At 38.1% G+C, this 26,676-nt stretch overlaps 3 protein-coding genes and 1 long non-coding RNA gene across 5 annotated transcripts; 2 read left to right on the top strand and 2 right to left on the bottom strand.

Moving 5' to 3' along the window:
• Nucleotides 1–13: 13 nt before the first annotated feature.
• Nucleotides 14–7,967, top strand: LOC144020593 (actin-related protein 2/3 complex subunit 1A). The gene is made up of 11 exons (XM_077524221.1): nucleotides 14–369; nucleotides 866–968; nucleotides 1,107–1,211; nucleotides 2,518–2,740; nucleotides 3,362–3,469; nucleotides 4,522–4,625; nucleotides 4,703–4,811; nucleotides 5,860–5,935; nucleotides 6,032–6,228; nucleotides 6,886–6,976; nucleotides 7,399–7,967. The coding sequence occupies exons 2-11, from the start codon at nucleotides 905–907 to the stop codon at nucleotides 7,435–7,437; spliced, it is 1,116 nt and encodes a 371-aa protein (XP_077380347.1). The 5' UTR covers nucleotides 14–369; nucleotides 866–904; the 3' UTR covers nucleotides 7,438–7,967.
• Nucleotides 7,968–9,202: 1,235 nt separating this feature from the next.
• Nucleotides 9,203–19,359, top strand: LOC144020383 (actin-related protein 2/3 complex subunit 1B-B-like). Its single transcript, XM_077523782.1, has 10 exons — nucleotides 9,203–9,428; nucleotides 10,846–10,951; nucleotides 13,161–13,265; nucleotides 14,407–14,629; nucleotides 15,567–15,674; nucleotides 15,868–16,122; nucleotides 17,224–17,299; nucleotides 17,389–17,600; nucleotides 17,695–17,785; nucleotides 18,944–19,359. Exons 2-10 carry the CDS (start codon nucleotides 10,888–10,890, stop codon nucleotides 18,980–18,982), a joined length of 1,173 nt encoding a protein of 390 aa, XP_077379908.1. The 5' UTR covers nucleotides 9,203–9,428; nucleotides 10,846–10,887; the 3' UTR covers nucleotides 18,983–19,359.
• Nucleotides 19,360–19,540: 181 nt separating this feature from the next.
• ptp4a1 (protein tyrosine phosphatase 4A1) lies at nucleotides 19,541–23,721 on the bottom strand. Of its 2 annotated transcripts, none has more exons than XM_077523784.1 (5): nucleotides 23,296–23,721; nucleotides 22,473–22,565; nucleotides 21,810–21,940; nucleotides 21,661–21,735; nucleotides 19,541–20,832 (listed from the first exon to the last, which is right to left on the bottom strand). In XM_077523784.1, the coding sequence occupies exons 1-5, from the start codon at nucleotides 23,398–23,400 to the stop codon at nucleotides 20,655–20,657; spliced, it is 582 nt and encodes a 193-aa protein (XP_077379910.1). In that variant the 5' UTR covers nucleotides 23,401–23,721; the 3' UTR covers nucleotides 19,541–20,654. The 2 variants fall into 2 exon arrangements, with proteins under 2 accessions (XP_077379910.1, XP_077379909.1); XM_077523783.1 differs by having other exon boundaries at nucleotides 19,541–20,836; nucleotides 23,296–23,716.
• A 15-nt stretch (nucleotides 23,722–23,736) lies between these two features.
• Nucleotides 23,737–26,084, bottom strand: LOC144020385 (uncharacterized). Its single transcript, XR_013283863.1, has 2 exons — nucleotides 25,937–26,084; nucleotides 23,737–23,835 (listed from the first exon to the last, which is right to left on the bottom strand). It is a non-coding gene; the product is annotated as an uncharacterized LOC144020385 (long non-coding RNA).
• Between the last annotated feature and the right edge of the window lie 592 nt (nucleotides 26,085–26,676).

Raw genomic sequence — 26,676 nt, 5'->3', positions numbered from 1 at the left:
TTCCTATCGTATGCACCGGTGGCGCTGTTTCTCCGCCGTCCTGCTTGTTGCACGCGCTCATTCACTTTGACCGTAGCTGTGGTTGGCTAGCTACTCGCGTCATGTGGCTAAGCTAGCTGCCTGTCACTCACTCACTCACTCAGTCAGCCACCGGATGTTCCCGGACGCACGTCGTCGTCGTCGGCCGTCTTGACATTCCCTTCAAACATTCCCGGACGAATTCGTGTCGACTGACCAGAGTCCGCGAATTCACGTCCGACTCCGTGGTGGTGGTCGTCGAGCCTTTTCCCTCGCCTACGCCGCAACAACCGCTAGCGCCGCTTAGCTCGCCGGCTAACGTGAAGTGCGGAGAGCCGACGAGCGGACGAGGTGAGTTAGCGCGGCAGGATGGCTCGATAGGAAACACCGTGGTCGGGTTCAGACGAGTGAGGCCTACCTAGCGACAAATCATTGAGCGCGTGGGTACTACTGATGTGATATCCATGATTAAAACAACAACAACGCAATTCTCCAAAATTAGTGCGTACATTTTGCCATCTTTTGGTAAAACTGGGTAGTCCAAAAATGTAATTGAAAGGGTATTTTGGACGGTTAGTTGCGTCTGTGTTTCATGTTTTGAACGGGGCGGTTTGGCTAGCAATGCTAACCGGCTAGCGTCGCTTTCACGGTAACTTGTCCCATGTTAATGAAACAATCCTAGTGATTGTTTTGTTGTTGTTGTTTTGCCAGGCGTGCCTTTTTTTGTTTTTTTGTTTTTTTTTTAAATCATCGGGAGGCAAAGTCCTCGCCCGTCCGTTAACATAAAGGTGAATAAAAAGGTGGTGGCTGTAATAAAATGACTGCACTGCCTGTGTGTGTTTGACAGCGGAGACGCCCCGAATTGAAGGACCACACCCCAGACAAGATGTCCCTTCACCAGTTTCTGCTGGAGCCCATCACCTGCCATGCATGGAACCGTGACAGGACACGTTAGTTTGGCTTTTTTTTTTTCCCCTCCTCACCCTCTTGTAACACTTCAGACGTGACATTCCAACCAGGGGGAAACAGGTTTGGCTGGTTACTTATCTCTTGTCTTCTTGTGTTGTTGTTGTTTTATCTCCATGCAGAGATTGCTATCAGTCCCAACAACCATGAAGTTCATATTTATAAGAAGAGCGGCAACCAGTGGGTCAAGACTCATGAGCTGAAGGAACACAATGGACACATTACAGGTACATTTTGTCCATCCATTCATTCTTTTATCTTCGATAGCTCTTGACCTCTTAGGGTTGCTGGTGAGTTGGAAACATTCCCCCCACTCGTCAAATTGTCTTGCAGAGTAATTATTTTGGTCTGCATCTTGTCATTCATAAAACGGGGTTGGGCGTAACAGTCACACCAATGTTGTGTGTGTTATCAATCCCTCATTGTCATGACAAAACACTTTAATTCACCCACCCTGAATGCTCCAGCAAGGACGTGGCTCTTGAATGAAAGCCAATTCTAAATTGTCTCGTTGTCTTGCTCAGAGCAGAATTTTGGAGAAATGATTGTCAGATTAGCAGATGCGTCATCCAGAAGCATTGAAGGCCCCAAGAATGTCTGTTGCTGGGAAAAAAAAAAACGTCAATATTTGTGTGAACATTTACGCCAGATTGAAAAATAAAACGTGCAGAACGGCTCTTTGCAGAGTGCCCCAACTGGCTGACAGTATAAACACAGTCAATTGTCAATGCACGGGTTTAGTTTCTGTCTACTTAATAGATAATCCACTTTTATCACATTCTAAATCCAAGTTGTTTGAGCTGCTGGACTTGTTTGGCCCAAGGTTAGTTTTTAACTAAAGCTAATGAAAAAAAAACTACAATTCAAAAAACAATTTAGTCAATAAAATAAAATAATGAAAATGCTTTAAAAAAAAAAAAAAAAAAAAGAGAAAACTAACTGAAACTACATTTTATGTTTACAAAACTAACTATAATTATAGCAACAACAAAAAAAGTCCTTCGTTTTAGTCTTTGGCAATTAATTTAATGCATGAGCATTTGGGGATGATTTTAAATGTGATTTTAAGGAGATTTATTTTTAACCGGAATAGGGACGTTTGAAAGTGTGTCACACAGAAGTGACATCATCTAGCAGCAGCCAGTCGGAAAGCACCTTCAGATGACGTCGCTCCAAAGTTTTTTTTATTTTATTTTATTTTATTCTATTCATTTTTATTTATTTATTTATTTATTTTTATTGTGTACAAGTAATACACTTTTTTGAAAAATAAAAAATAAAACTAATACTGAAACTAACTAAAACTAAGCATTTGTTATTTATTATTATTATTATAATATCTAAACCAAATAAAAACTATCAGAACCACACTGAAAACTAATTAAAACTAACTAAATAAAAATTCAAAACAAAATACAAACGTGCAACTAAAATGAAATTTGCCAAACTATAATAACCCTGGTTTGGCCACATTTCTATATTCGTCTCGCTTCCCTCACGCTGCGTCCTTGTGTGGGCCGTCTTTGTCCGCAGGCATCGACTGGGCCCCCAAGAGCGACCGCATCGTGACGTGCGGCGCCGACCGCAACGCGTACGTGTGGTCGCAGAAGGAGGGCGTGTGGAAGCCCACGCTCGTCATCCTCAGGATCAACCGCGCCGCCACCTTCGTCAAGTGGTCCCCGCTGGAGAACAAGTTTGCGGTGGGCAGCGGCGCGCGGCTCATCTCCGTCTGCTACTTTGAGTCGGAGAACGACTGGTGAGAAAGCCGAAATTTGTGATTGTTCTAAGGTGGACTGCTGATCTTTTTTTTTTATTTTTATTTTTTTTATGGCTTTTTGGAGATGAAAGAAATTAGCTGAACAGGCAATTGTTTCATGTCACATTACTGAGGCTCATAACTTAGTGCAACAGCTGTTAACAACTATAAAGCTTTAAAATGTGTTTAGCATTTGGAACTAAATGCAAATATTTTCTTTACTGCCTTTGTGGAATAAGAATTACAGGTAAATAATTAGTTCTTTCATCTCTCGGAGCTGGCTTTTTTTTTTTTTTTGGCAATACTGCCCTCTGCTGTCAACTGAAATTGACATCGCGTGACCAAATCCAGAAAGCAGGTGAGCCGTGACTTTGTGTTTAAGTTTGCTGAGTTATTGTTGATGTAATAGCTGATTTAAGATAATTGAATTTGATTTAAAGGCACATTGTGCCGTTTAAGAAGTTGTTATAGCTTTTTCTACATCGTACGTGATCCACCAATGCCCAGTTGAGTACAAAGAGCCCGGACTGTTTTACTCTGGCTCACTGGCAGAACTTAACATTATAAACTAAACATTACAAAAAATAAATAAATATATTTGCCCTAATTTGCACACTTCAGGTGGGTGAGCAAGCACATCAAGAAGCCGATCCGCTCTACCATCCTCAGTCTGGACTGGCACCCCAACAACGTCCTGCTGGCCGCCGGCTCCTGTGACTTCAAGTGCAGGTGACTTGCCTTCATAAACCAAGTGAAGGACTGCCATTTCGTCACCCTCCTAAAGTAATAGATTAAGTTTTTTTGTTTTTGTTTTTGTTTTTTTAGCCTTAAACACCTACTCACGATTATATAATTAGTATTTGGTCCAAAATGGTGTTCATTTCGTCAACAAAAATGAATTTGTCAGCGTACATTTTCCACCGGTCTAAAACTAGACTACACTAAAACCTTCATTAGTAAACAATAACTGGGACTAAATCAATTTACGTTTTCATCGACTAAAGATGATGAGATGAAAATGTACTTCACTTAAATAAGAACTGGAGACTCAAATCTATGGACGTTTTAGTTCACGAACAAAATCAAGACGAAAATGATATGATCTTGTAAAATCTTGTCCCTGCTCATTTGTCACGGTGACACATAGTGACACGCCCCCTTTCAAATCTGCAGCTAGTGAGCGCAACATGCACAAACATGGGACAGGAGGTGGATTCAAGGTGAAAGGTTAAAAAAAAAAAAAAAAAAAAAGGAAATTATAGTTCGTAACGTATAATGCTAGATTAATCCAACGGCTATAACAGTCCAACGATGTTAATCTGACCGTTAACTAATGCTGGATAATTAACTAGCTCATAGCTTGGAGCCATAGTAGCCACTTGTTGATATACTCTAATTGTGTGTCGAGTTGTATTTCATCAAAAAGATGACAAATTTTATGTGAATTAGTTTTTGATCTGAAATGTTCAACATAATTTGCTGACGAAAAATACAGGGGTAAACTTATTTTCCCCAACTAAAACATTGACATTTTTTTGTTGACTAAAACTAGACGAATAAAATTTTCTTGGACTAAAATAAAGACTAAAATGCTGGATTTATATTTGATTAAAAATGAACAAAATAAAAACGGGATGGGGTTGACTAACTAGGATTAAAAACTAACAAGCGTGATGGAAGCTGGACTCAATTTAAAAATGGTGGATAAAATGAACACTACTTGTGAATGACAAATGAATTGTTCATTTGTGATTGTCATATAATTTGCATGTTGTGTGCAGGGTGTTCTCAGCCTACATTAAGGAGGTGGAGGAGAAGCCGGGCCCGACGCCTTGGGGCAGCAAGATGCCTTTCGGGGCTGTCCTAGCAGAGTTCGGCGGAGCAGGTCGGCCCCATTTTTTTTTTTTTCTGCATGTGCTTTCGAAAACAAACATTTGATTGCAACCTGTTGGGCTTGTTCAGGAGGAGGAGGTTGGGTCCACTCGGTGTCCTTCTCTGCCTCCGGGAACCGCTTGGCGTGGGTCAGCCACGACAGCACGGTCACTGTGGTGGACAGCTCCAAGACCGCCTGGTATGTCGTTTGTACCTCGTCAAATGGCAACCAGTGGGGCACGAGTTTGCTTCTCGATATTGGCCCACGCGATATGCATATCGCAAAATCGTGCAATAAGTTTCACATGAAATTTGATGCTTTTGTTAAGACCAGTCAGCCGTGAACTAAAATGTGCACTGCCATCCAATTATTATCCACATTATCGAGAGGTAATCAAATTTAATTAAGAATACATTGAGTTTGATTATTTTGCCGCATGAAAAAATGTAATTCTTACATTGGATGATTAAAAATGTAATTTCTTTAGGTACATGACAAATATTGCAAGAATATCTATCGCTATATTCAGCAACTATGTCGCATGTTTTTCCTAATGTAAATATTCATATTTTTACTAATGCGCCAAGTAAGAGAAAGAAGTTTCTGCTATTTTGCAGCATTGCTGCTTCTAGGAATGTCTTCTGTATAAAAGTCAAATTGGTCGTGAATGAAATCCTGAACTGAATTGAAAATCAATGTGAATCGAATCAATTTTGGAAATCTGAATCAATACCCAACCCTAGTTGTTGTCACTCTTACTATACGTGTACTGAAGAACAAAAAACAAAAAAAAACAAAAACATTGTCTTATGTGAAGTTAGGCTATTGTGACTTTTGAACATTTGGAAAGTAAAAAAAACAAAATCTCCTCTTTGTCAGCCATTACCAAGCAGCAGAAAATTTGACGTGATTTCTGATCAGGTGATTGGATTGGTAATTAATTTAAAGCTGAAAATGGTGAGCGTACCATCCTGCTAGCCAAATAATGAGCCCCATATGTTGCTTTCAAAGTGTTTCTGTCGTCAAAAAGGGAGCCATGTGTTTAATTCATTTTTTTTAAAAAAAATTTTTACAAGCAGTTCAAAACCAGTCTCACAATGACAAAAATTAGATGCTGTCAACGTGTATGTTTTTTTTCTTAGTGTTTTAATGAAAGCATACTACCAACCTGTCAACGGTCATAAAAGTGAAAAAAAAAAGCAAATTGTCCACTTTACTAAATGCATTTTTTGATTATTTTTTTTAGTCCTTTACAACTGAAGACGGAGTTCTTGCCTCTCCTCAGCGTTTGCTTTGTGTCCGAGAACAGTGTAGTAGCCGCTGTAAGCATCCACACACTTTCACACTTACTACATGGAGGTGAGGCTTTATTTATTTGTATTTTTTTAATTTTCTATAACGTCTTTGCGCATCTCCAGGGCCACGACTGCTGCCCCATGCTGTTCCGCTGCGACGACGGCGGCGGCTCGCTGACCTTCATGTCCAAGCTGGACCTGCCCAAGCAGAGCATCCAGAGGAACATCTCGGCCATGGAGCGCTTCCGCAACATGGACAAGAGGGCCACCACCGAGGACCGCAACACCGCGCTGGACACGCTGCACCAGAACAGCATCACGTAAGGCGACAGGCATTTAAAAAAAAACAAAAAAAACAAACAACTTGAAGCAGCGGTGGGGACAGACGAGTTATGACGCAATCCCGTTCGCTCCCGACTGTTTGACTGGATTTTGACTGGTTTTGCAAGGCCCACAGAATATTGTGTTCCATTGCCCGAACCTATCAGAAGAAAGATTAAAGTCTCTTCTTTCATCAGGAAAAAAACCCATTTCTATCTGTTTCCGTTTTGCAGCAATTAGCATTAGAATATAGCTAAGTTTCATCAATTTTCACAAATCTATTTAGAATTGTGAGTGATTGAGTTTTTTTTCCCAACATGGCCCTGGTTGATCTCCTTTGCTCAGCTGCCATCTGCTGGCTGTTTGTGTAATAACTACCATTTCTACAAGCGTTCTTTGCAGTTGAGAGGCTGCATCAAAGCCTTCTGTATGCTCTAGCATTAAAAAAACAACAACAACGTATAAATACGTCTTTGGGACACTTGAAACATTAAAAAATAACGGATTTATACGTTTTGGGGAGCAAATGAGTTAATAATAATTTAAAAAAAAAACTATATATTATGTACAGGCAATTATAAAGTCAGCTTTCCATATAATATGCCGCCCTTTAAACTTTGAAGAAGAAAAAAAATATATGGTGTACTTTTCCACAGCCAAGTGTCTATCTACGAGGGGGACAAAAGGGACTGTCGCAAGTTCTGCACCACCGGCATTGATGGCGCCATGACTATTTGGGACTTTAAGGTACTACTCACAAAAAAATGGAGACGTGCATGCATGCATGCACTGAGTTCCTCCACATATTGCGTGCCCCTTTCGTGTGACCATTAGCGTGGATTTTAAATATAGAAGGGCCAAAACATGCCTTGTAAAAATTAAACTGCAGTGAAAAACAAGCCACCAGAGGGTGCTACAACTGCACGATTGGAAATCAACCCGACTTTAACAGATGTGCTGCTTTTAATTAATATCGTGACATGACGATATATTGTGGCAGTTTCAATTCCGCGATATTGCCGTTATCGTTACATCCCTTCTTGAAATATCGGTTATCGGCCTCCTTGACTGCTAATAATCTGTATCGATATCGTTCTGTCACGAGTAAATATCAGCACGCGCGCACCAAACAGAACTTTCACTGCCATCTGTTTTATTTCCTCCCTCAGAGTCTAGAAGCTTCGATCCAGGGTCTCCGCATCATGTGAAGAAATTGTGTGAATGGAAACAAATGGAGACGCTGCGACCTCACCTACACGCACCCACACACTCGCTCCACACATAGTAACACACGCACACACACCTTATCGAGTGTCCGCCGAAGCACTGATCAGGCCGACACGCAAACACGCGCGCACACACACTGACATGTGGCATCACTGTTGATTTTTCTTGAGTTGCTGTCGTTTGGTTTTAAATGAAGCAGTTAATAGCGGGAAGAGGTTCCGTATTAAAAAAAAAAGAAAAAAGTGTGAATTGTTTTTTTATGTTCTCTAACCTCTTCCAAAGTACCAAAAGTTCAACACTAAGCTAAGTTTTATCACACACACAAAAAAAAATGAGACTGAATATCAGCACGGCCGAGCCTCCACGTGAATATATCAGCGCGACGGCGAGGCGACTGACGTTTTCTCTGGCTGGTCGCGGCTCGACTTGGAAGCTGCCCGGGAGCTCGTGTATGATGGAGGATGTTTGTGTCAAGTGAGTTGAAATAAAGTTCAGAGATGCATTTACAGAACACCGTGCAGTTTGATGACTCCTTCTTCCTATACTGATAATGTGTTCCCATCCACTTGTTAACTTTTTATTTTATTTTTTTGTTTTTCATCAATATAAATAAAGCTGTCAGGTGGGGCTATGAGTATTTTTTTTTTTTTTAAGTGAAAAAAAAAATGCATTTTTAAGTTACAATAATTTAATATCAAAAGTAGCAAAACTTTATTCCATAAATAGAAACAATAAGATACTAAAAATAACACACCAAAGAGGCAAAACACGATTACTAGTAACGGCAACAAAGCATGATGGGAAAGCCTACGATTACGTTGCTCTCCAAGTTAGTATCAGTCATCTTAGTAGTGTGCACCAGAAGTGGTGAGAACGCATTTCAAAATAAGAGCACTAGCAGGAAGTACAGCGTTAGCTGCCTTAATCCTGTTGCTCTCTTCAAGTTAGCATCAGTCAGCTCAGTATTGTGCACCAGAAGTGGTGAGAACGCATTTCAAAATAAGAGTAAAAAAACAGGAAGTACAATGTTAGCTGCCTTTATCCTGTTGCTCTCTTCAAGTTAGCATCAGTCAGCTCAGTATTGTGCACCAGAAGTGGTGAGAACGCATTTCAAAATAAGAGTAAAAAACAGGAAGTACAATGTTAGCTGCCTTAATCTTGTTGGTTGAACTTTATTTGGTATATGTGTCTTGTGAAGTGGAAAATGTCCCCTTTAATGACATTTGCTTATTGGTTTCTTTTTGTCCTTTTTTCTTTTTTTTGGTGCCCATTTTATGTTCACATACTTGTTCAAAAAAAAAGATAATATTAATGTGCCCTTGTACGAGCATTCAATTCTAAATTACATTGTTGGTCAAATGCAATATGAATATCGTCGGAGGGAATGCTCCAAACTGTCAAATTGTGTATATTCATTCAAATGTGAACTAAAGTGGGCCGGGTCTGAGCCCTGAAAATGACTACCAGTCCTGTCTGGGCTTAAGAGGAACCACACAAGATTTTTAGTCTGGGGAGTGGCGAGAACCCTGAGCAGACACTGCTGATTTTGTGCAAAAAAAGAAGAAAAAAAAAGCAGCGAATGATGTCATGTATTGACAGCAGCCGCTCACTACTTCCCTCCCCCATTTTTCCACATCACACTCCCTCCTCTTCCTATGCGCATTTCTGCTTCCCAAGAGTTTTTGTGCGCTTTTGTAACCCCCCCACCAAATATCTTTTCCATCCTCGCTCTCAACTTCCTGTACACTTTCCCCGCCCCCTTCACCGCCTCCCGCTCTCTCGCTTTGTCTGCTTCTCTTTTCGCCTCCCCAACTTTCAGCTTCAGCTTCACTTGTCGTCGTTGGCGTTCGTGTTGACTGGCCAGAGTCCGCGAAGCAGAGCAGCCCACTCCCCACCTGAAAGACCCCGACAACCTCGCCCCACTGGGAAAACAAAAAAACAAACAAAAAAAACCTCCATTCCTGCTCTCAGGGTGAGTCGCAAAAAGAAAAAGAAAAAAGTTAGTGTTCGAATGTAAAGTGTCAACTTTTCTGCCTTGTTTCGTCAAGCTGACTTCCTGTTTGGGCTTAGCGGGAGTTTGTTGCTCGTATTTGGGGGGGTTGCGAGTTTTTGCATCGCTCCTGACGTGCAGTTGCGCCAGAAGGATGGAAAGAAGGATGTTTAACTGAGAGTAAATCCGGGTGTTAAGAGAATAAAGCAGTTCTTAGAAAATAAAACGTTAACTATTATGAGACTAAAGTGGTCCCCCGCATTGTCGGTTAACGATATTGTAGTTAACGAAAACAATATAAATTAAACTAACTGATGCGCCATACGTTTATAAAACTAACTATAGTGAAAATGTGCTTTGTGTTGCCTTTTGCAATTAATGATGTATGTACAACTTTCCAGGTTATCGTGAATATATTTATTTCATTATTACACCATCGAAGAAGAAAGTCAAACAGTCGTTTGAGAATTGTAGTTTATAACATAATATAGTTTTTAATCTTGCACTCAAGCATTTATTACAAAAAACAAACAAATTAAGACTAAAAGTAATACAAATGAAAACAAAGCATTAAAAAAATAAAACTAACAAATTTTCTTTTAAATATAAATAATAACTAACTGTATAATGAGAGAATTTATTTATTTTTTTATTCGTATTTATTTATTCAGCGCCACACTGGGCTAAGGGGCGTGAACATGTTTTTTTTTTTTCAGTAATGAGAAACTAAACCCCTCTTAAAAGCACGCCAACTTCCGTTTTTCTTTTAGGTGTGACCGTTATGTGTTTGTTCCTCCTCGCGCAACTTCCTGATTTGCGTCCAATCTTGTCTTCTGATTGGCCATAACCTATCATACATTCTAGCTGGAAATTATTTATTAATATATTAACTTTGGGGGGCAGGGGTTGTTTAATCGGGAAGTACGAAAGGTGGACTGTTTACTTAATTTCATTTTAATTGAGAAAAAAAAAGAATATAATGAGCTAGATTTTCTTGAAGAAAAAAACTATTACAGAAAAGTTGTTTTTGTAAATGTGAAATTACTGAAATATATACGCATGTTTTTTTTTTTTACATGTTTTTTTTCTAAAGAAGAATATTAATATTAAAAAAAATAAAACTGATATGAGTCAGTAAAAGTACTATTTTGTTTCCAGAAAAAAAAATACTATTCATATTTTATTGTGGGGAAAAAAGTGAATATTACAACAACAAAGTTTTACTTTTAAAGGGGATAAAGGTAGATTATTTACCAGTTTTTTTTTTTTTAATGGCTTCGAATATTACAAGAGAAAAGTAGTATTCTGTTCCCAGTAAAAGGGTGAAATATTACTAGCATAAAGTTTTTAAAGAAGTATTTTCCCTTTGTGTGTGTGTGTGTGGCTGTGTGCGCCTCAGGCCACTTCCTGGTTTGCGTCGAGTGTTCATCTCTGATTGGCCATGGCCTTCCATAGCTTCCTGCTGGAACCAATTAGCTGCCACGCCTGGAACAAAGACGGAACCCGTGAGTTTCCCATTTCTCTCTAACATTTGGTGTTCATCACCGAGCGAGCGTCCGCCAAAGAACAAGTTGTGCAATGTAAAGAGTCGGACTGCTGCCATTGGCTCCCAGGTGGGCGAAGGCATTTCCTGTTTCCTGCCTGTCCTCACAAAAAAACTCTTTGCCGTTTGCTTTGTATCATCCAGCTAGATGGAGTTAGTTTGAAAAGATACAACACGCTGATCATTTGGACTCATACAACATTCATTATTTAAACCAAAAATTGCATGAATGCCAGAGAGATTTCTATTGGTGAAAAACAAGCAAATTTTCCAATTCATTGTTTTATAATTTTTTATTTTTTTTTTTAAATGGGGTACAAAACTATATCGAAAACTACATTTATGCTAGTTGGAAACACGAAACCCAGAGGAAATATGATCAATTGTGAACATACTGTAGATATTTTCTTTATTCCAATATTGTTTCAAAAATTACATTTATGATAGTTTAATGCTGCATTCGAGGATCGTCGGAAGTCGGATTTACCCGAGTTTTTTTTTTTTCCCAGTTCCAACTATTTTGGTTCTTAAAACTAATTTTTGACCTCCAGCAAAACTTACCTGCCCGCAATGTTGCTTCATTTATTGCTTTTATCTTACTTCAAAAGCATTCAATACAGTTAAGTATTAAGTTTGGGATAGTAATACAGGACAGACAAAAAGGAAATGATGCTCAATACTTTGATAATAATTGCAAAACAGTTTATTCACAGATGTAGATTTTGTAAATGGCGACCTTTGTTTTTGATTTTTTTTTTTTTAAGGAAATTGAAGGGTTTGCAACATTAGGAAGGGTTAAGATGAAGCAAGCCTTGTTGACATTTAAGAGCTTGAAGAATTTACTGTCTGATTAGACCTTTTTTTTTTTGTTCTTCTTCTTCTCTTTCTTTTTTGTTATTGTCTGGTTCGACAACACGGTTCTGTGTGCTCAGTTTGTTTGGGATGTCTGTTGATTTTGGAATGAATAAAAGCAAAAAAAAAAGTCTGACTTCCGCCATCCAAAATTGTGAACATACTGTAGATAATTTCTTTATTCCAATATTGTTTCAAAAACTACATTTATGATAGTTTAATGCTACATTCGAAGATGGTCAAGGTGACATGGTAAGAAAAAACAACAACTTTGCGTTCCCTCGCAAAAAAATAAAAAATAAAAATTGCCGTCCCTCGCAAAGATTAAGAGATGCAAAGACTGAGAGATAACGCAACATTTGCGAGAGAACGCAAAGTTGTTGTTGTTTTTTTCCCTTACCGTGTCATCTTAGTGGCTCCCGTAAACACTTCCGGGTCATCTTCCATGTGACCAAAAGCAACGAGACGGAGCGTGTAAACAAAGCAGTGGGAAAATACACGCGCCATCCTGGTAGCTTCGGGAAAGCTTATTTTATTTTATTTTTTTTACTTTTTTTAATTTATTTTTATAACATTTATTTATCAAAGCTTTCCCACTGCTTTGTTTCATGTTTACACGTTCCATCCTCGTCGCTTTTGTTCACACGGAAGATGACCCGGAAGTACATTAACTCGTTTAAAAAAAATAAAAAAAATAAATAAATAAAATAAGGCGTCCTATCGCAAAAATGCAGCATAAGACCAAACGAACATAAAACCCAGAAAGTTGTCTGCCTGAAAAAAAAAGAGCAATTGTGAACAATTTTTGTTTTGTTGAAGTTTTATTTTGTATTTCCACACGAACTTCAACCACACGAGTGAAGAGGCGATGAAAAGCGCAGCAATAAGGTCTGACATCATTTTTGAGTCATTTGAAGCGCTTTCCGTGTGCTGTTTTCATGTAGCGGCAGTCAACGGGCCATATGTGGCTGTTGTGAGTGATTCAGCCGTACAAAGCGGACGCGAGGCAGTTTTGCGGTCAGGTGAGCCAGATGAGGGAGCGCTCGTTTCCTGTGAGTCACATCGGCAGGCGAACGCGGGCAGGAAAATGTCAGTGGCGTGAATGATGCCTGTAGCTACTAGCTAGCATGATGCTAACAGCAGCGAGCGCACTTGTTGTACGATATCACCAACATGAAATGAAGTTTGAGAGCGGTAAACATGTTACAAAACTAACTGAAAAATAATAGTTATATCAAAAATGTGCTTGTCTCCGCGGTACATAAAAAATAAAGACCGCAGAATACATATTTTGGCGTCTTTTTTTGTGGCGTCCCCAGAAGTGGCCATCTGCCCCAACAACCACGAGGTCCACATTTACAAGAAGGACGGGACCAAGTGGACCAGGATCCATGAGCTCAAGGAGCACAACGGGCAGGTGACAGGTGAGACGCCATCAGGCATCTCACTCCTAGTGGACAGTTATTATGTATCATGAAGAAATAGGCCACAAATGCTATATTATAAACATGTAAAATGGTTCATTTGGCTCTTTTTTCCATTTAAATAAATCAATTACAATAAATCAATCAACCAGTTATTAAGAACAATCATTGGTTAATTTATTTGAATTTAATTTATTTGAATCAAAATATTGTCATTTTAAAGCAATTATTCATAATGTTGCTATGTAATGTTATGTAATACTTGTATTACATAAAATATATTTGGGAATTATATAAAATTGTTTATTTTTAGTTTTGAAATTTTACAACAAATCAATTCACCATTTTTTGATATATGAATAAATAAAAAATAATATGCTTATCTTAATAATACAGTACAATTGTACTCTTACTATTAATGTCATTGTTTGCCAAATGCAAAAAAATTGATTCACCAATAATTTAATGACGTTATTTTTACTGTATATTTGAATGTTTGTATACGTTAACTTGTTCCTATTTATTATTTATCATCAATTGTATATTATTTCATAAAAAAACAATGTTAAATTCGTGTATAAAATTGACTGCTACATCTTTATTTACAATAAATAGACTAACCAGTTTTTTGATAAACAAAATCAATAAACGCATAACTGAAATTGGTTTCTTTTTGAATGTATAATTTAATTAAAAGTAATATAAAATTAAGAAAGACATTAAAAAGAAATACAAACATCGCGATATGATGCTTATGATACAATAATTATCACGATATTGTGGGGAGGTTGGCGATACAAAAGTGGTTACAATGTGGTAAAAAAAAAAAGCTTACACAAAAAAAACTAAAACAATATTGTGTTTTCGTGCATTACAGCAATGAAAAAATATAAAAATATTTCATTGTTTTATATATATATATTTTTTTGTATTAACACATATTAACTATAGAAGGGCCAAAACATGCCTTGTGAAAATAAAACTGCACTAAAGAACTAGCCACCAGAGGGTGCTAGAACTGCACAAATGGAAATCAACCCAACTTTTTGAACACGTGCTGCTTTTAATATCTTGACGACGACGATATATTTCCGTGGCATTTTCGATATCGCCGCTATCGTTCCATCCTTCTCTTCCGCAGGCGTGGACTGGGCGCCCGACAGCAACCGCATCGTGACGTGCGGCGCCGACCGCAACGCGTACGTGTGGACCCTGAAGGAGGGCGCCTGGAAGCCCACCCTGGTCATCCTGCGCATCAACCGGGCGGCGCGCTGCGTCAAGTGGTCGCCGCGGGAGAACAAGTTTGCCGTCGGCAGCGGATCGCGACTCATCTCCGTCTGCTACTTTGAGCAGGAGAACGACTGGTGAGCTGACACGCGCGCGCGGACAAACTGTACGCTGAAAAGTTTCAAAAATGATCATTTTTAACTCATTCACTGGCAGCCATTTTCACATTTCGCAATCCCGTTCGCTTCCGGCTGTTTTACTGGATTTTGACTGATTTTGCAAGGCCCACAGAATATTGTGTTCTATTGCTATAAACATGGAACCTATCAAAAGAAAGATTAAAGTCTCTTCTTTCATCAGGAAAAAAAAAAGTATGTTTCTATCTGTTTCCGTTTTGCAGCAATTCACATTAGAAGAAGTTTCATCAGTTTTCACAAATCTATTTAAAATTGTAAGTAATTGAGCTTTTTTTTCAAGATGGCCCTGGTTGATCTCCTTTGCTCTGCTGCCACCTGCTGGCCGTTTGTGTCATAACTACCATTTCTGCAACCGTTCTTTGCAGTTGAGAGGCTGCATCAAAGCCTTCTGTATGCTCTAGCATAAAAAAACAACAACAACAAAAAACGTATAAATACGTCTTTGGGACACTTAGAACATGAAAAAAAACGTATTTACACGTTATTGGGAGCAAATGAGTTAATGATGTTTAGCACATGAGGAAACTTGTATATATATATTTTTCTTTATTAAAGAATTATAAGTGTAATTCAACAAAAGATGCATCTGCCAAATTTAATTTTGAGGTGTAAGGAAATGAGCAATAAAAGAAAAAGGGGGTCTTCAAAGCAGCACATACCGTCCACTTGTTATTTTTTAATTATTATTTTTTTACTTGTTAAAAAAGAGTGAGCTATTTTAGGTCTCATTTGTACGCATACCGTATAGATGATACAGAGATGGGAGGAGCAAGATGGCCGCCCTGTGACTTCAATGGCTTGCATTGGCGTATATGGGCACTATCGTCTATCCAGTCATAGATAGAGGTCGGTCTGATGATGCGCCCCCCCCATCCAGGTGGGTGTGCAAGCACATCAAGAAGCCGATCCGCTCCACCATCCTCAGTCTGGACTGGCACCCCAACAACGTCCTGCTGGCCGCCGGCTCCTGTGACTTCAAGTGCAGGTACTGCCACCGACAGGACTGGAGTGGAATAACACCACTCAACAGTGAGACGGACAAGCCGAGTTTGTTTATTTCATTTCAAATGATTGTTGTTGTTTCCAAGGCAGCCATTTTGAGGCGAACCTTGTGCTGGCGGCCATTTTGAGTGGCGTCTCTTGTGTCTTTGCGCGGGTAACGAATTGGCTGCTCGCAGGGTGTTCTCGGCCTACATCAAGGAGGTGGAGGAGAAGCCGAGCCCGACGCTGTGGGGCGGCAAGATGCCCTTCGGAGAGATGCTGTTCGAGTCCGGGGGGGCCACAGCGGCGGCCGCCGAGGGGCCCGGCGTGGCGGCGGGCGGCGGCGGCGGCGGTTGGGTGCACAGCGTCTGCTTCTCCAACTCGGGCAACCGCCTGGCGTGGACGTCGCACGACTCAACCGTGTCGGTCGCAGAGGGCGGCAAGACCAGCACGTACGATTTCTTTGCATTATTCAGCACGTGAAAATATTGCTTGCATTGACATTTTTTTAGGTCCATTTATTGTTGTAAATAATAAGACAAAAATATTAGTCGAGAGCCTTACAGTACATTTAGGACTATATTTGTTTTCTATTTAAAACGTAAATTAACTTATTTATTGTAAATAATAAGATTGAAACATTAAAATGGTAAAAAAAAAAAAAAAAAAAAAATTTACATGAATATTAAACTGTTTACCATTTCAAAATAAGGAGTTGATATATTGTGAAAGATGAAATAAAACAATTTTAAATACACATTTAATATTTTGAAATTTGAAATACATCTTTTATTTATTTTTATTAAATAACAGTTTGATTTATTGTAAAAAAAAAATAGTAAGTAAGTAAGTAAGTAAAAATAAATAAATAAAATAAGTAAAATACATTTAGAAAGTTGTAGCAATTCTATTAAACTTGAGTTATTGCAGATAATAAAATTGTAACGGGTAAATAAACAATTTTACATAAACATTTCACAGTTTACAATTTAAAAATAAGGAGCTGATATATTGTAAAAAATGAAATAAAACCATTTTAAATCAATAAATTTAAAATTTGTAAATGAACAACTTTACATGTACGTACGTTTTATTTTTATTTTTTTATTAAATAATGGTTTGATTTATTGTAAAAAAAAAAAATCAAAACGCTATTTTACTTATGCAGTACGTTTAAAAATCGTAGTAATTCTATTAAATAATTGCTTAAGTGATTACATTTATTGTCAACAATAAAAACCGTGGGAAAACATGTGTATATACATTTAACATTTTTAATTTATTTTTGTGAATAAAAAATATTATGCAAATAATAATATAAAATATTAAACAATTATATCTATATTTTTTTTTCAGTAGTAAACATTTTTCTATCTTTTGATGAATAGTTAACGTAGACAGTATTATTTATTTATATTATTTGATGAAATCAATAGAAATTCATATTGTATATGCAAAACACAAAACAATTTTGAATAATTGTTAACAAAAATAACTTTTTTTGTTTTTTTTTAATAAATACCAATGTGACCTTTGTGTGAATTTGTCCACAGTGTGAGCAGTCTGAGGTCCGACACGCTCCCTCTGCTGTGCGTCACCTTCATCACCGAGAGCAGTTTAGTCGCCGCCGTGAGTACAAACTCCAGCCGTGCTGTTGACCCCAGCAAACACACCCAGCAAACATTTGCATCCGTCCGTCCGTCCGTCCGTCCGTCCAGGGCCACGACTGCTGCCCCATGCTGTTCGTGCTGGAGCCGGCGGCCAAAGGCGGCGGCGGCGTCCTGACGTTGGCCGGCAAACTGGACGTCCCCAAGCAGGCGGCCCACAAGGGCATCAGCGCCAGGGAGCGCTTCCAGAACCTGGACCGCCGCGCCTCCGAGACGCAAAGCACCGACAAGGTCCTCGGCACGCTGCACAAGAACAGCATCAGGTGCAACCGTTTGTTTGTTTTTTTGGGAAATGACTCGTGACACTAAAAAAAAATGGAAAAGGAATTTTGGGATTTCATCTTTTTGCCGTTTCAGTCACATCTCGGTGCTGCAAGGAGGACGCAAGCAGTGCGCCAAGTTCTGCACCACCGGCATGGATGGAGCGATGTGCATCTGGGATGTCAAGGTGACAAGCTCGCACGCGCGCACGTATGGAGGACCAAAACTGCCAATAAATGACTACAAATGAAAATATAAACGGATAAAAAAAAAATATATATATATATAATTCGAAAATTAGATTAAAAAAATAATAATAATAAAGCAAGATAAGAACAAAAAATATATATACATAACATTTGTATTTAATTTTTTTAATTATATATATTTTTTTATAGCCGTTTTTATTTTCATTTTTAGTCATAATTTTCGATTTGGCTGTATGGACTAAAACTGCCAAAATTAAAAATAAATGACTACAAATGATAATAAAAATGGATATAAAAAAATGTATAATTCAAAAATTAGATAAAAAAATGAAATAAGAATAACAAAATATATATACATAAATACATTTGTATTTACTTTTTTTAATTATATTTTTTATAGCCGTTTTTATTTTCATTTTTAGTCATAATTTTCGATTTGGCTGTATGGACTAAAACTGCCAAAATTAAAAATAAATGACTAAATAAATAAATGACTAAAAATGATAATAAAAATGGATATAAAAAAATGTATAATTCAAAAATTAGATAAAAAAATGAAATAAGAATAACAAAATATATATACATAAATACATTTGTATTTACTTTTTTAAATTATATTTTTTATAGCCATTTTTATTTTAATTTTTAGTCATATTTTTCGAGTTGGACTAAAACTGCCAAAATTAAAAATAAATGACTTAAATAAATAAATAAATGACTAAAAATGAAAATAAAAACGGATATAAAAAAATATATATAATTTGAAAATTAGATTAAAAAAAATAAATAGAAATGTTAATAAAAAGAACAAAAAATATATATACAATACATTTGTATTTACTTTTTGGAATTATACTTTAAATATATTCATAAATATAAATTTATTATAAATATATAATAAATATTTTAAATAAATAAATACATGGCTAAATAAATGACCAAAAGTGAAAATAAAAACAGATATAAAAAAATATATATAATTCAAATATATTTCATTTCTATTTTTGGATATCATTTTCAAATGATATATTTTATATCAGTTATTATTTTCCCTTTTAAGTCATTTATTTTGAATTTTGGTAGTCTTGATCCTCCAAATCTGCCAGCTGACAAATGTTGTCTTGTGTTGCATTTAGACTCTGGAGTCGTCAATGAAGAACCTGAAGATCGTGTGAAGTGGCTCAGCTTTTATTTTTTCGTTTATTTTGCAAGAGAAGATGAAGATGTGCTGTCTTTATACGCAAAGCTTCTGTGCCGTATTTTTTTTTTTTAAAAAGGTCTTAATATTTTTTTTACGCTTTGGTCAATCAGACGCGCGCGCATCCCTTGTTAGCGCCAAGCGCTAACATGGATGTCCGCTAACGCAACAGATGATGCAAGACTGAATGCTTCAAGCAATATTTTATACGTTACAAATAATCCATCATGAGAGGCTGTAGTCCTCCTCTTTCTAAAAAGCTTATGCTGGTCATAAATAGTATGCATTTTAATGAATAAAAAAAAATGGATACATGAATTTTAAGAAAATAAATAAAAAAAAGCATTGTGGTTACCTGTTCTATTTCAATTCCATTCTTACCTTTGTTTCATTCGCACTCTTATTATAGACATGGCGGACGCATCTGATGTCAAAACAAATGATTGGAAGAGTCCCAGAAATGTGATTGTCTGTTTTTTGGACTTGATTAACCACCTGTAAAAGTTTGCATCACATTTAATAAGCAGGCAGGCAGTGATGGCGGTTTGTCACTTTAATAGAATTGTCACGAGTCGGTCAACGGGTACAACTTTTTGCCGCTCACGTACTAAAATCACTCACGTCCATCGATAAGATATAAATAGCCAACTAAGGATAAGAATCATCAAATACATCAAAAATCATCAAGTATCCAAGTGTTAAGTTAAGGACATCAAATGAAAAGGCGTACAAAATAGCGCAGATACGAGTCCAGTTTGGAAACAAAATACAAAATAAAAATCACATTGTGGCAGTTAATTAGTAAACAAAAGCATAAAAAAAAAAGAAGCTTCTAGACTTTGAATGGAGCAAAACGGTCATGACGACAAGCTGATAAGTTTGGAAAAGTCATTTCAGCATTCGTTAGCCTTCCAATCCAGCTTAAGGTTTACGTACGAGCGCACTTTGTCCTCACGGCCGTCTTACAAGTAGCATCAAGACGATTTGGCTCACTGCTAACATCAAATTGACGCCCAAACTCGACAGATGTGCTTGGTTGAGCTGAATTGGATCGGATCCGCAAAACAGGACGTGACAGTTTCACTCCAGCGACCTTCTGTGTGCTGCCATCGTTAATGAGACAAAAGTTCTCAGCAGAAACAGCTCAAGAAAATAGTTTTAAATAGTTTTGAATTTCATTTTTTGTATCTTTGACTATCAGCATTTTGGGGAGAATTTTTAGGGTATTATTATTTTTCCCCACTGCATTTTAAAGAATATCAGTTTGACACATTTTAGTTTTTTTTTAATAAGCACTTCATGGATCAGCTCCAAAATCTCCTAAATTGTTTTTTTCTTTCTGCGACTGTTTATAACGTTCAATAAAAAAAATCCTAATCATGTAATGCCTAGTAGAAAAGGACTTAAAAAAAATAAAAACAAAAATTCCAGCCAATGTTTTTTTTTTGCATAATATTAAAATGAAAAAACCAATTATTTAGATTTTACTCTGCAAAAAAATAACAATAAAAAAAAAAAAGAAATTCATATTGGTCGGATCTTGTAAATTCTTCTAGTGAGGACAAAGAGTCGTTCGTTATGCGTACAAAGACGTGAAGCTGGACACGGAAGAAATGTTGAAATGGTTTTCCCCATGAGTAGTTAGTTAGTTAGTTAGTTAGTTCTTTCTGGACTGTGAGACGAAGGCAACATGTTGTTGTTGTTGTTGTTGTTCTACTGGATGCAGCAGGTGTTGCGATGGCTGTTGGAATCTTTGAAGCGCAGCCGCATCTTTGGACGATATTTCTCCAGGTAGAAGAGCTGCTTGCTGTTGAACGCGCCGCGACGCTTCCTGCACGACAGCAACAACAAACAACAACAGTGCTCGTTACAAGCACAACAATAAAATGGTTTTTTTTTTGTAGTCACAAAGAATATAAAAGATATTTACATCGTGAAGTCGTTTTGGAGAAAACAAATGTTTAGATTTAATCCATACTCAATTCTATTTTAAACTAACAATGTTTACACTAAATTCTATTAGTCATTTGAACAAAAATAAATAAATCACACCTAATTTTGTGATATTTAATGTATCAATGAGCATTTTTAAAATGTCACATCTCATTTAAATAAACATTTGAATTTCTTTATGATATATTTTATTAAAACATTTGTGAGCGTAAAGCATGCTTTGGTCATTTAGAAAATATTTTAATGGGCATTAATTAAATTGTATTTGCTATGTAGAATATGATTCAAATTTCAATAAGATGTTTGATGAGTTTGTACAATAACTCACGTCTTCAGTGTTGGTCAGCATTTCAAATCATGTTAAATGAAAATATGTCATTTGGAATTTCAGAAACTGAAAACATTTTACCTGCCATTTAAAAGTTGTTTTTTTTTTTTTTAATGGACATTTTTATAGTCTTCTCGTTAACACAATTAGAAAATATTTTTATTGTGCATGCAGTGCAACATAAAAGTAACTTATTAGTCATTTGCCATATTCAGAACTGAAATTTTTTTATTTATTAAAAAACGCCATTTAGCAGCTATTTGAGATTTTGAATCCACATTTGTCTCATAATGAAGATAAATGATGCAATTTTCATCTCCACAATCGTTCTCACTTCCCGTTTCCCGTCATCAAACGCTGCCAACGCGACTTACTGGCGAATGAACTGCACGGCGTCTTCGTACTTCATGCCGCATTCGATGAGGGCGAGGGCGACCAGGACGGGAGCCCTGCGGGGGGGCAAAGCGGACGCGTGACCGGCGCTAACGGCGGCGCGAAGGCGGCCAGCCGGCCGACGGCTCACCTGCCGAGGCCCGCCACGCAGTGCACGGCCACGCAGCAGCCGGGCTCCTCGCGGAATTTGCGCTTCAGCAGGTTGAGCCAGTCGTCCACGATCTGGTTGGAGGGAGGGGCGCCGTCGTCAAACGGCCAATCCTGCGCCGGGACGGCAAAAAGGCGGGAAGGGGTTGGCACAAGAGTTGTTGTTAGGTGCTACTAACACTACAGTGTCCGCCGACCCCCTCTAGTGGTACCTGACAGAATCGCTACTTAGCCATTTTGACTGAAGCGACCCCCTTTTTATTGAATTTTGACTAATTTTGCAAGGGACACAGAATATTGTGTTCTGTTACTAGAAAAACATGGAACTTAACAACAAAAGAAAGATTAGAGTCTTTTTTTTTTTTTTCCCCCCATCAGGCAAAAAAAAACAAAAAAACGTCCAAATATGTTTTTGGCAGTGAAGGACAAAGTATTAAAAAACGTGTTTACACGTTTTTGGCTTTGAATGAGTTAATTAATTTGTTTTTAAAGTGATCTCATGTATCCATTTTCTTGCGTGAGAAGTTGATATTTTGTCTAGAACGAAATGATTTTTATTTCCTGCTTTAGTGTCTCACTCTTGACGATTAGCATCAAGCTACTCATGGACTTTGATTGGCTCAAGTCGCCGACGGTTGCGACTCACCAGGACCTGAATTCCCTCTTTGACCACCAGGGTGGCGTCGTACGTGGCCTCGCAGACCCTCACCGCCGTGGTCACGCCGTACTTCTTCAGCTCCTGCAGGCGAGGGACGACAACGCACGTCAAACGGGGACAGGAAGCAAAACAAATGCCAAAATAGTCAAACATCAATATTTTGCCCATAATAAATGTGATTTTTTCATTATTTCTCATGTCCAATTAGTGCCTTTAAAAACACATTTTGCAAAACGCCGTCGACTGAAAATGACAGCTCGGCCTGTGAGTGTCACATGACCAAACCTAGAAAACAGGTGAGCTGAGATTGGTTACCTGAGCCCTTGTGATGTCATCAACAGTCGCCAGCAAGTTGCAAAATGTGTTTTTAAAGGTACGTGAAAAATAATGAAAGTATCAAATTAATTATAGACAAAATATTCACTTTTTATTGCTATAATGGGCTAAATAAAGGAAGTATCCCTTTAAATATAATAACTTGTTGTACATGATCAGATATAAGTTAACGGACTTTTACTCCCTTTGAACATATGAATTCTGATTTTGCTGATAATTCTTTTCCTTCACTTTTATGGTATAATTTGTAGTGCACGTTTGATGTTCAATAAACCAAACAAAAAAAGATAATCCATTTTAAAAAGATTTGATATTTACATCACTAGTTATGAGTTGCAAAATAAGTTGTACTGCTTTACGGTAACCTGAAAAAAATTTTTCGGACCAGATTTTCTGGTCAGCATTTTGAGCGACGCTCATTTTGTCACGTCGCAACTCAACAATTTGCCAACAGGGGGCGCTGGACGACGCTCACCTCGATGAACTTGTTGAGGGTGGCGTTGGTTGGGTTGTGAGTGATGAGGAACCTCATGTTCTTGTAGGTGATCTCCACCGGCGCGGGGCGGTTCATGCGCGCCATCGCGACACAGGAACAAGAAGCAGCAAAAAAAAAAAAAAAAAAAAAGGCAAGATGGCTTCGGCACTGGGAGGGGAAGCGCTCGAGAACGCTAAACGTAAACAGTTTGGCGCGGAGGGACGGGAATCCTCCGGGCGAGGGGGCGTCTCAGGGCGACAACGGAAACGAGGCGGCTTCCACCTTTGCTCGTGGCCGGGCGGGGCCGACGGGGGAGGGGCGGGCTTAGCGCAAAGCGGGTCAAGTTACCCCATCCAGGCCGAGTTGCCGCTGGTTGCGGGAGGCGTCCCGCCGCTGCCGACGGCGGCGGGCGTCCGGGCGATGGCGGCGGAGTCGGCGCGTTCACTCGTCGGCATACGCGGCGGCGTGCTGGGCCTGGCAGTAGTCTCCGCTGCCCTTCAGAAACTCCATAAATGTGTGACCCAGAACACCACAGAACTGCTGCAGGGCGACAGCGGAAACACACGGTCGCATTTTCTCACGCCACAAATTGTCATTTCAATGTTGTTCGCCACAAAAGTGTGACGTCGATTTTAATTCCATACATTTTTCGGCACTTGTTAAAAGCCACTACTTGGTTGATTTTTTTTTTGGCGTTCTGTTGTATGAGCTCAAGTGAAGGCCAACAAGAAAACAAAAAAAAAAATAGCCACACCCACAATACCGTGAACTCGTACTACTGTGTAATGGGGCTGCAACATAACATTTAAATAATCAATTAGTTTGTCCATTTTTCAATTAATCACAAAAAAAAACTACCCCTTTATTCAAAAACCAAGACATTAATTTGAATTGACTGCAAGGTTATTTTAGTGAATTAAAAAAATAAAATAAAATAATAATAATAAATAAATAAAAAGTTAATGAAATAAAATAAATACAAAAATGCTTTTTAAAAACAAAAACTAACAAACCACATTTTAATGTTTACAAAACTAATTAAATTTAACTATAATTATCGCAAAAATATCTGTTTTAGTCTGTGGCAATTAATTTAATGCATGAGCCATTGGGGATGATTTTAAATCAATTTATTTTGATATTAGCCGGAATAAGGACATTTGAAAGTGTGTCACACAAAAGTGATGTCATCTAGCAGCAGCCAACAGAAAAGCGCCTTCAGATGACGTCACTTCCATGTTTTTTTTTTTAAATATTGCGCACGTTATACACATTTAGAAAGAAAAAAAAACTAAAACTGAAACTAAAACTAAAACAAAGAATGTAATAATTAAAACTAATTAAACTAACAGAACCACCCAGAAAACTAATCAAAACTAAATTTAAAAAAAAACAAACTCCAAACGAAATAAAAATAAAAAAATGAAAAATTCAAAAACTATAATAACCCTGATTGACAGTGCAGAACATGCAAACATAAATTATGATTATGTTTGATCCATAACATCAGTCCGGAAAGTGGCAAAAATGTTGTTTGTTGTTTTCCAATCAAGTCATGGAGGCCGACAGAATTTGGAGAAAAACAAAAACAACGTTTTTGTCTTGATCGATTTGTGACACTGTACAAACTGAAGCCAGGAACACTTACGAACTTCCTTCCAACTTACGAACAATTCAAGATATGACGTCTTCTGGAACTTGTTCGAAAGTTGGAGCGTGCCTGCACCTGCCCAGGCCGAGTCAAAGGTAAACTGAGCATCGTCAACGCCAAGTGACTCACTGACCATTGGTGAGGTATTGCGCATGCGCCGTTTGGCCTACTATTTTAAAGGGGCTCATTTGCATGGCGGCCTGCTGGCAGTCGTCGTCTTCGCGACCGTGACGTCATCACGGCCGGCAAAGTGTGTCGTCAAGCTTTCTACAACAGCCGCTTGGTTCTTGATTCAAAGTCGACATTTAAGGCGCCCGTGTGTTATATGTAAAAAAATAAAATAATTTAGTCTGTCAACGGGGAAAAAAAAAACGTCACCAGAACGACCGACTAAATCCGCCGTTGTCCGGTTCAAACTGCATCGGGCAAACAACATGGCGACCCAAGTGACAAAGGAGGGACGCGAGGAAACGCCAAATGAAGACGCTCGCACGCGTTTCAGACATGACAGTCGTAATTTTGGTGTTTGGTTGTCCGAGTTGTTGCTGTTATATTAAAACAAAGCACGGCGGAAGCTTGTGCTTCGTGCCGCCGCCATGTTGGGCCGTCCGTCACTCAAGCCCACCAACGTAATGTCGCCGAACATGGCGCCTTGTGAAAAAAAACACACGCCGAAACACTACCAATAAACGGAATATCCTTCCCGTTTTAACCAAAATACAAGTCAGGCGAATCTCGCTTTTGGAACTGCTCGAGCTAGTTTCCGCCATCGGCTTCCGATTTGCCACAAAAAAAAAAGCGCCCACGTTTTTTTTGTTTTTTGTTTTGTGCTCGTGTCTGCGTAACTGTAACACGATTACGATTCATAACCAGCTTCACAGTAGCAACGAGGCCGTCAATTTTTTTAGGACCAGCCAGACTGACACTCGTTCGTGTGTAAATTTGACACATACAGGAAGACTGAGATTTAAAAAAGAAAAAGTGACTTACTGGGATATGCTTACTCATTGAAGATTGTAACTTAATCATACAGCCGGTCCTCAGGGTGGGAAAGTCAAGCGATTAAATGGTTCTTCACCATTCGAGCTCGCCGTTACGTGTCTCGAGTGGGACCGCAAAGTCTCCTCGATTGACAACGAGAAGCCAAGTACTTCCTTTTTTGACCTTCAAAATAAGACCGTACCCTGCTTTTAAAACGGCATTCGAGCCGAAATAAATATATTGTGAGAAGTTTTCTGTCGTTATTCTTGATGAAGCAAAATATTTTATTGACTCCCTCCTCCTCAATACGTTTTTTGCTCCTCAGAGGGGACAGTTGTGGTTTATTTTGAAGGATATCTCCGGCGGCCTTCGTCATTTCCTCTGATGCAACCTTGATGCAGCTCTTCAAACCCCACCCTAAAAAGAAGTCACGTTTTTTTTTCAATAATTTTTTTAATGTGAAATAATTATCATTTTTTATATGGATTAATTAAAGAAATACGCATTTTCATGAATTTTTTTCTTTTAATTAGTTACACCTACCCTGTTGTAAAATGTAAAATAAATACATTTATAATATATTTAGCCACGTTTGTCTTTTAGTTTGAAATCCACTTGTCGAGTCACGAGTCAAATACGAATTTTGATTTTAAAAAAAACAAAACAACAACTATACATCTGTGTTCCCAATTTCAATTTCTAGAATTTTTAAATAATGTACACTGTGTTTAATATCATATTTCCCTTTA

Source organism: Festucalex cinctus, chromosome 6 (assembly GCF_051991245.1).
Source record: "Festucalex cinctus isolate MCC-2025b chromosome 6, RoL_Fcin_1.0, whole genome shotgun sequence".
Classification (NCBI taxonomy): Eukaryota; Metazoa; Chordata; class Actinopteri; order Syngnathiformes; family Syngnathidae; genus Festucalex; species Festucalex cinctus.
Note: the sequence above shows the minus strand (reverse complement) of the source record. Positions and strands in the feature narration are given on the sequence as shown.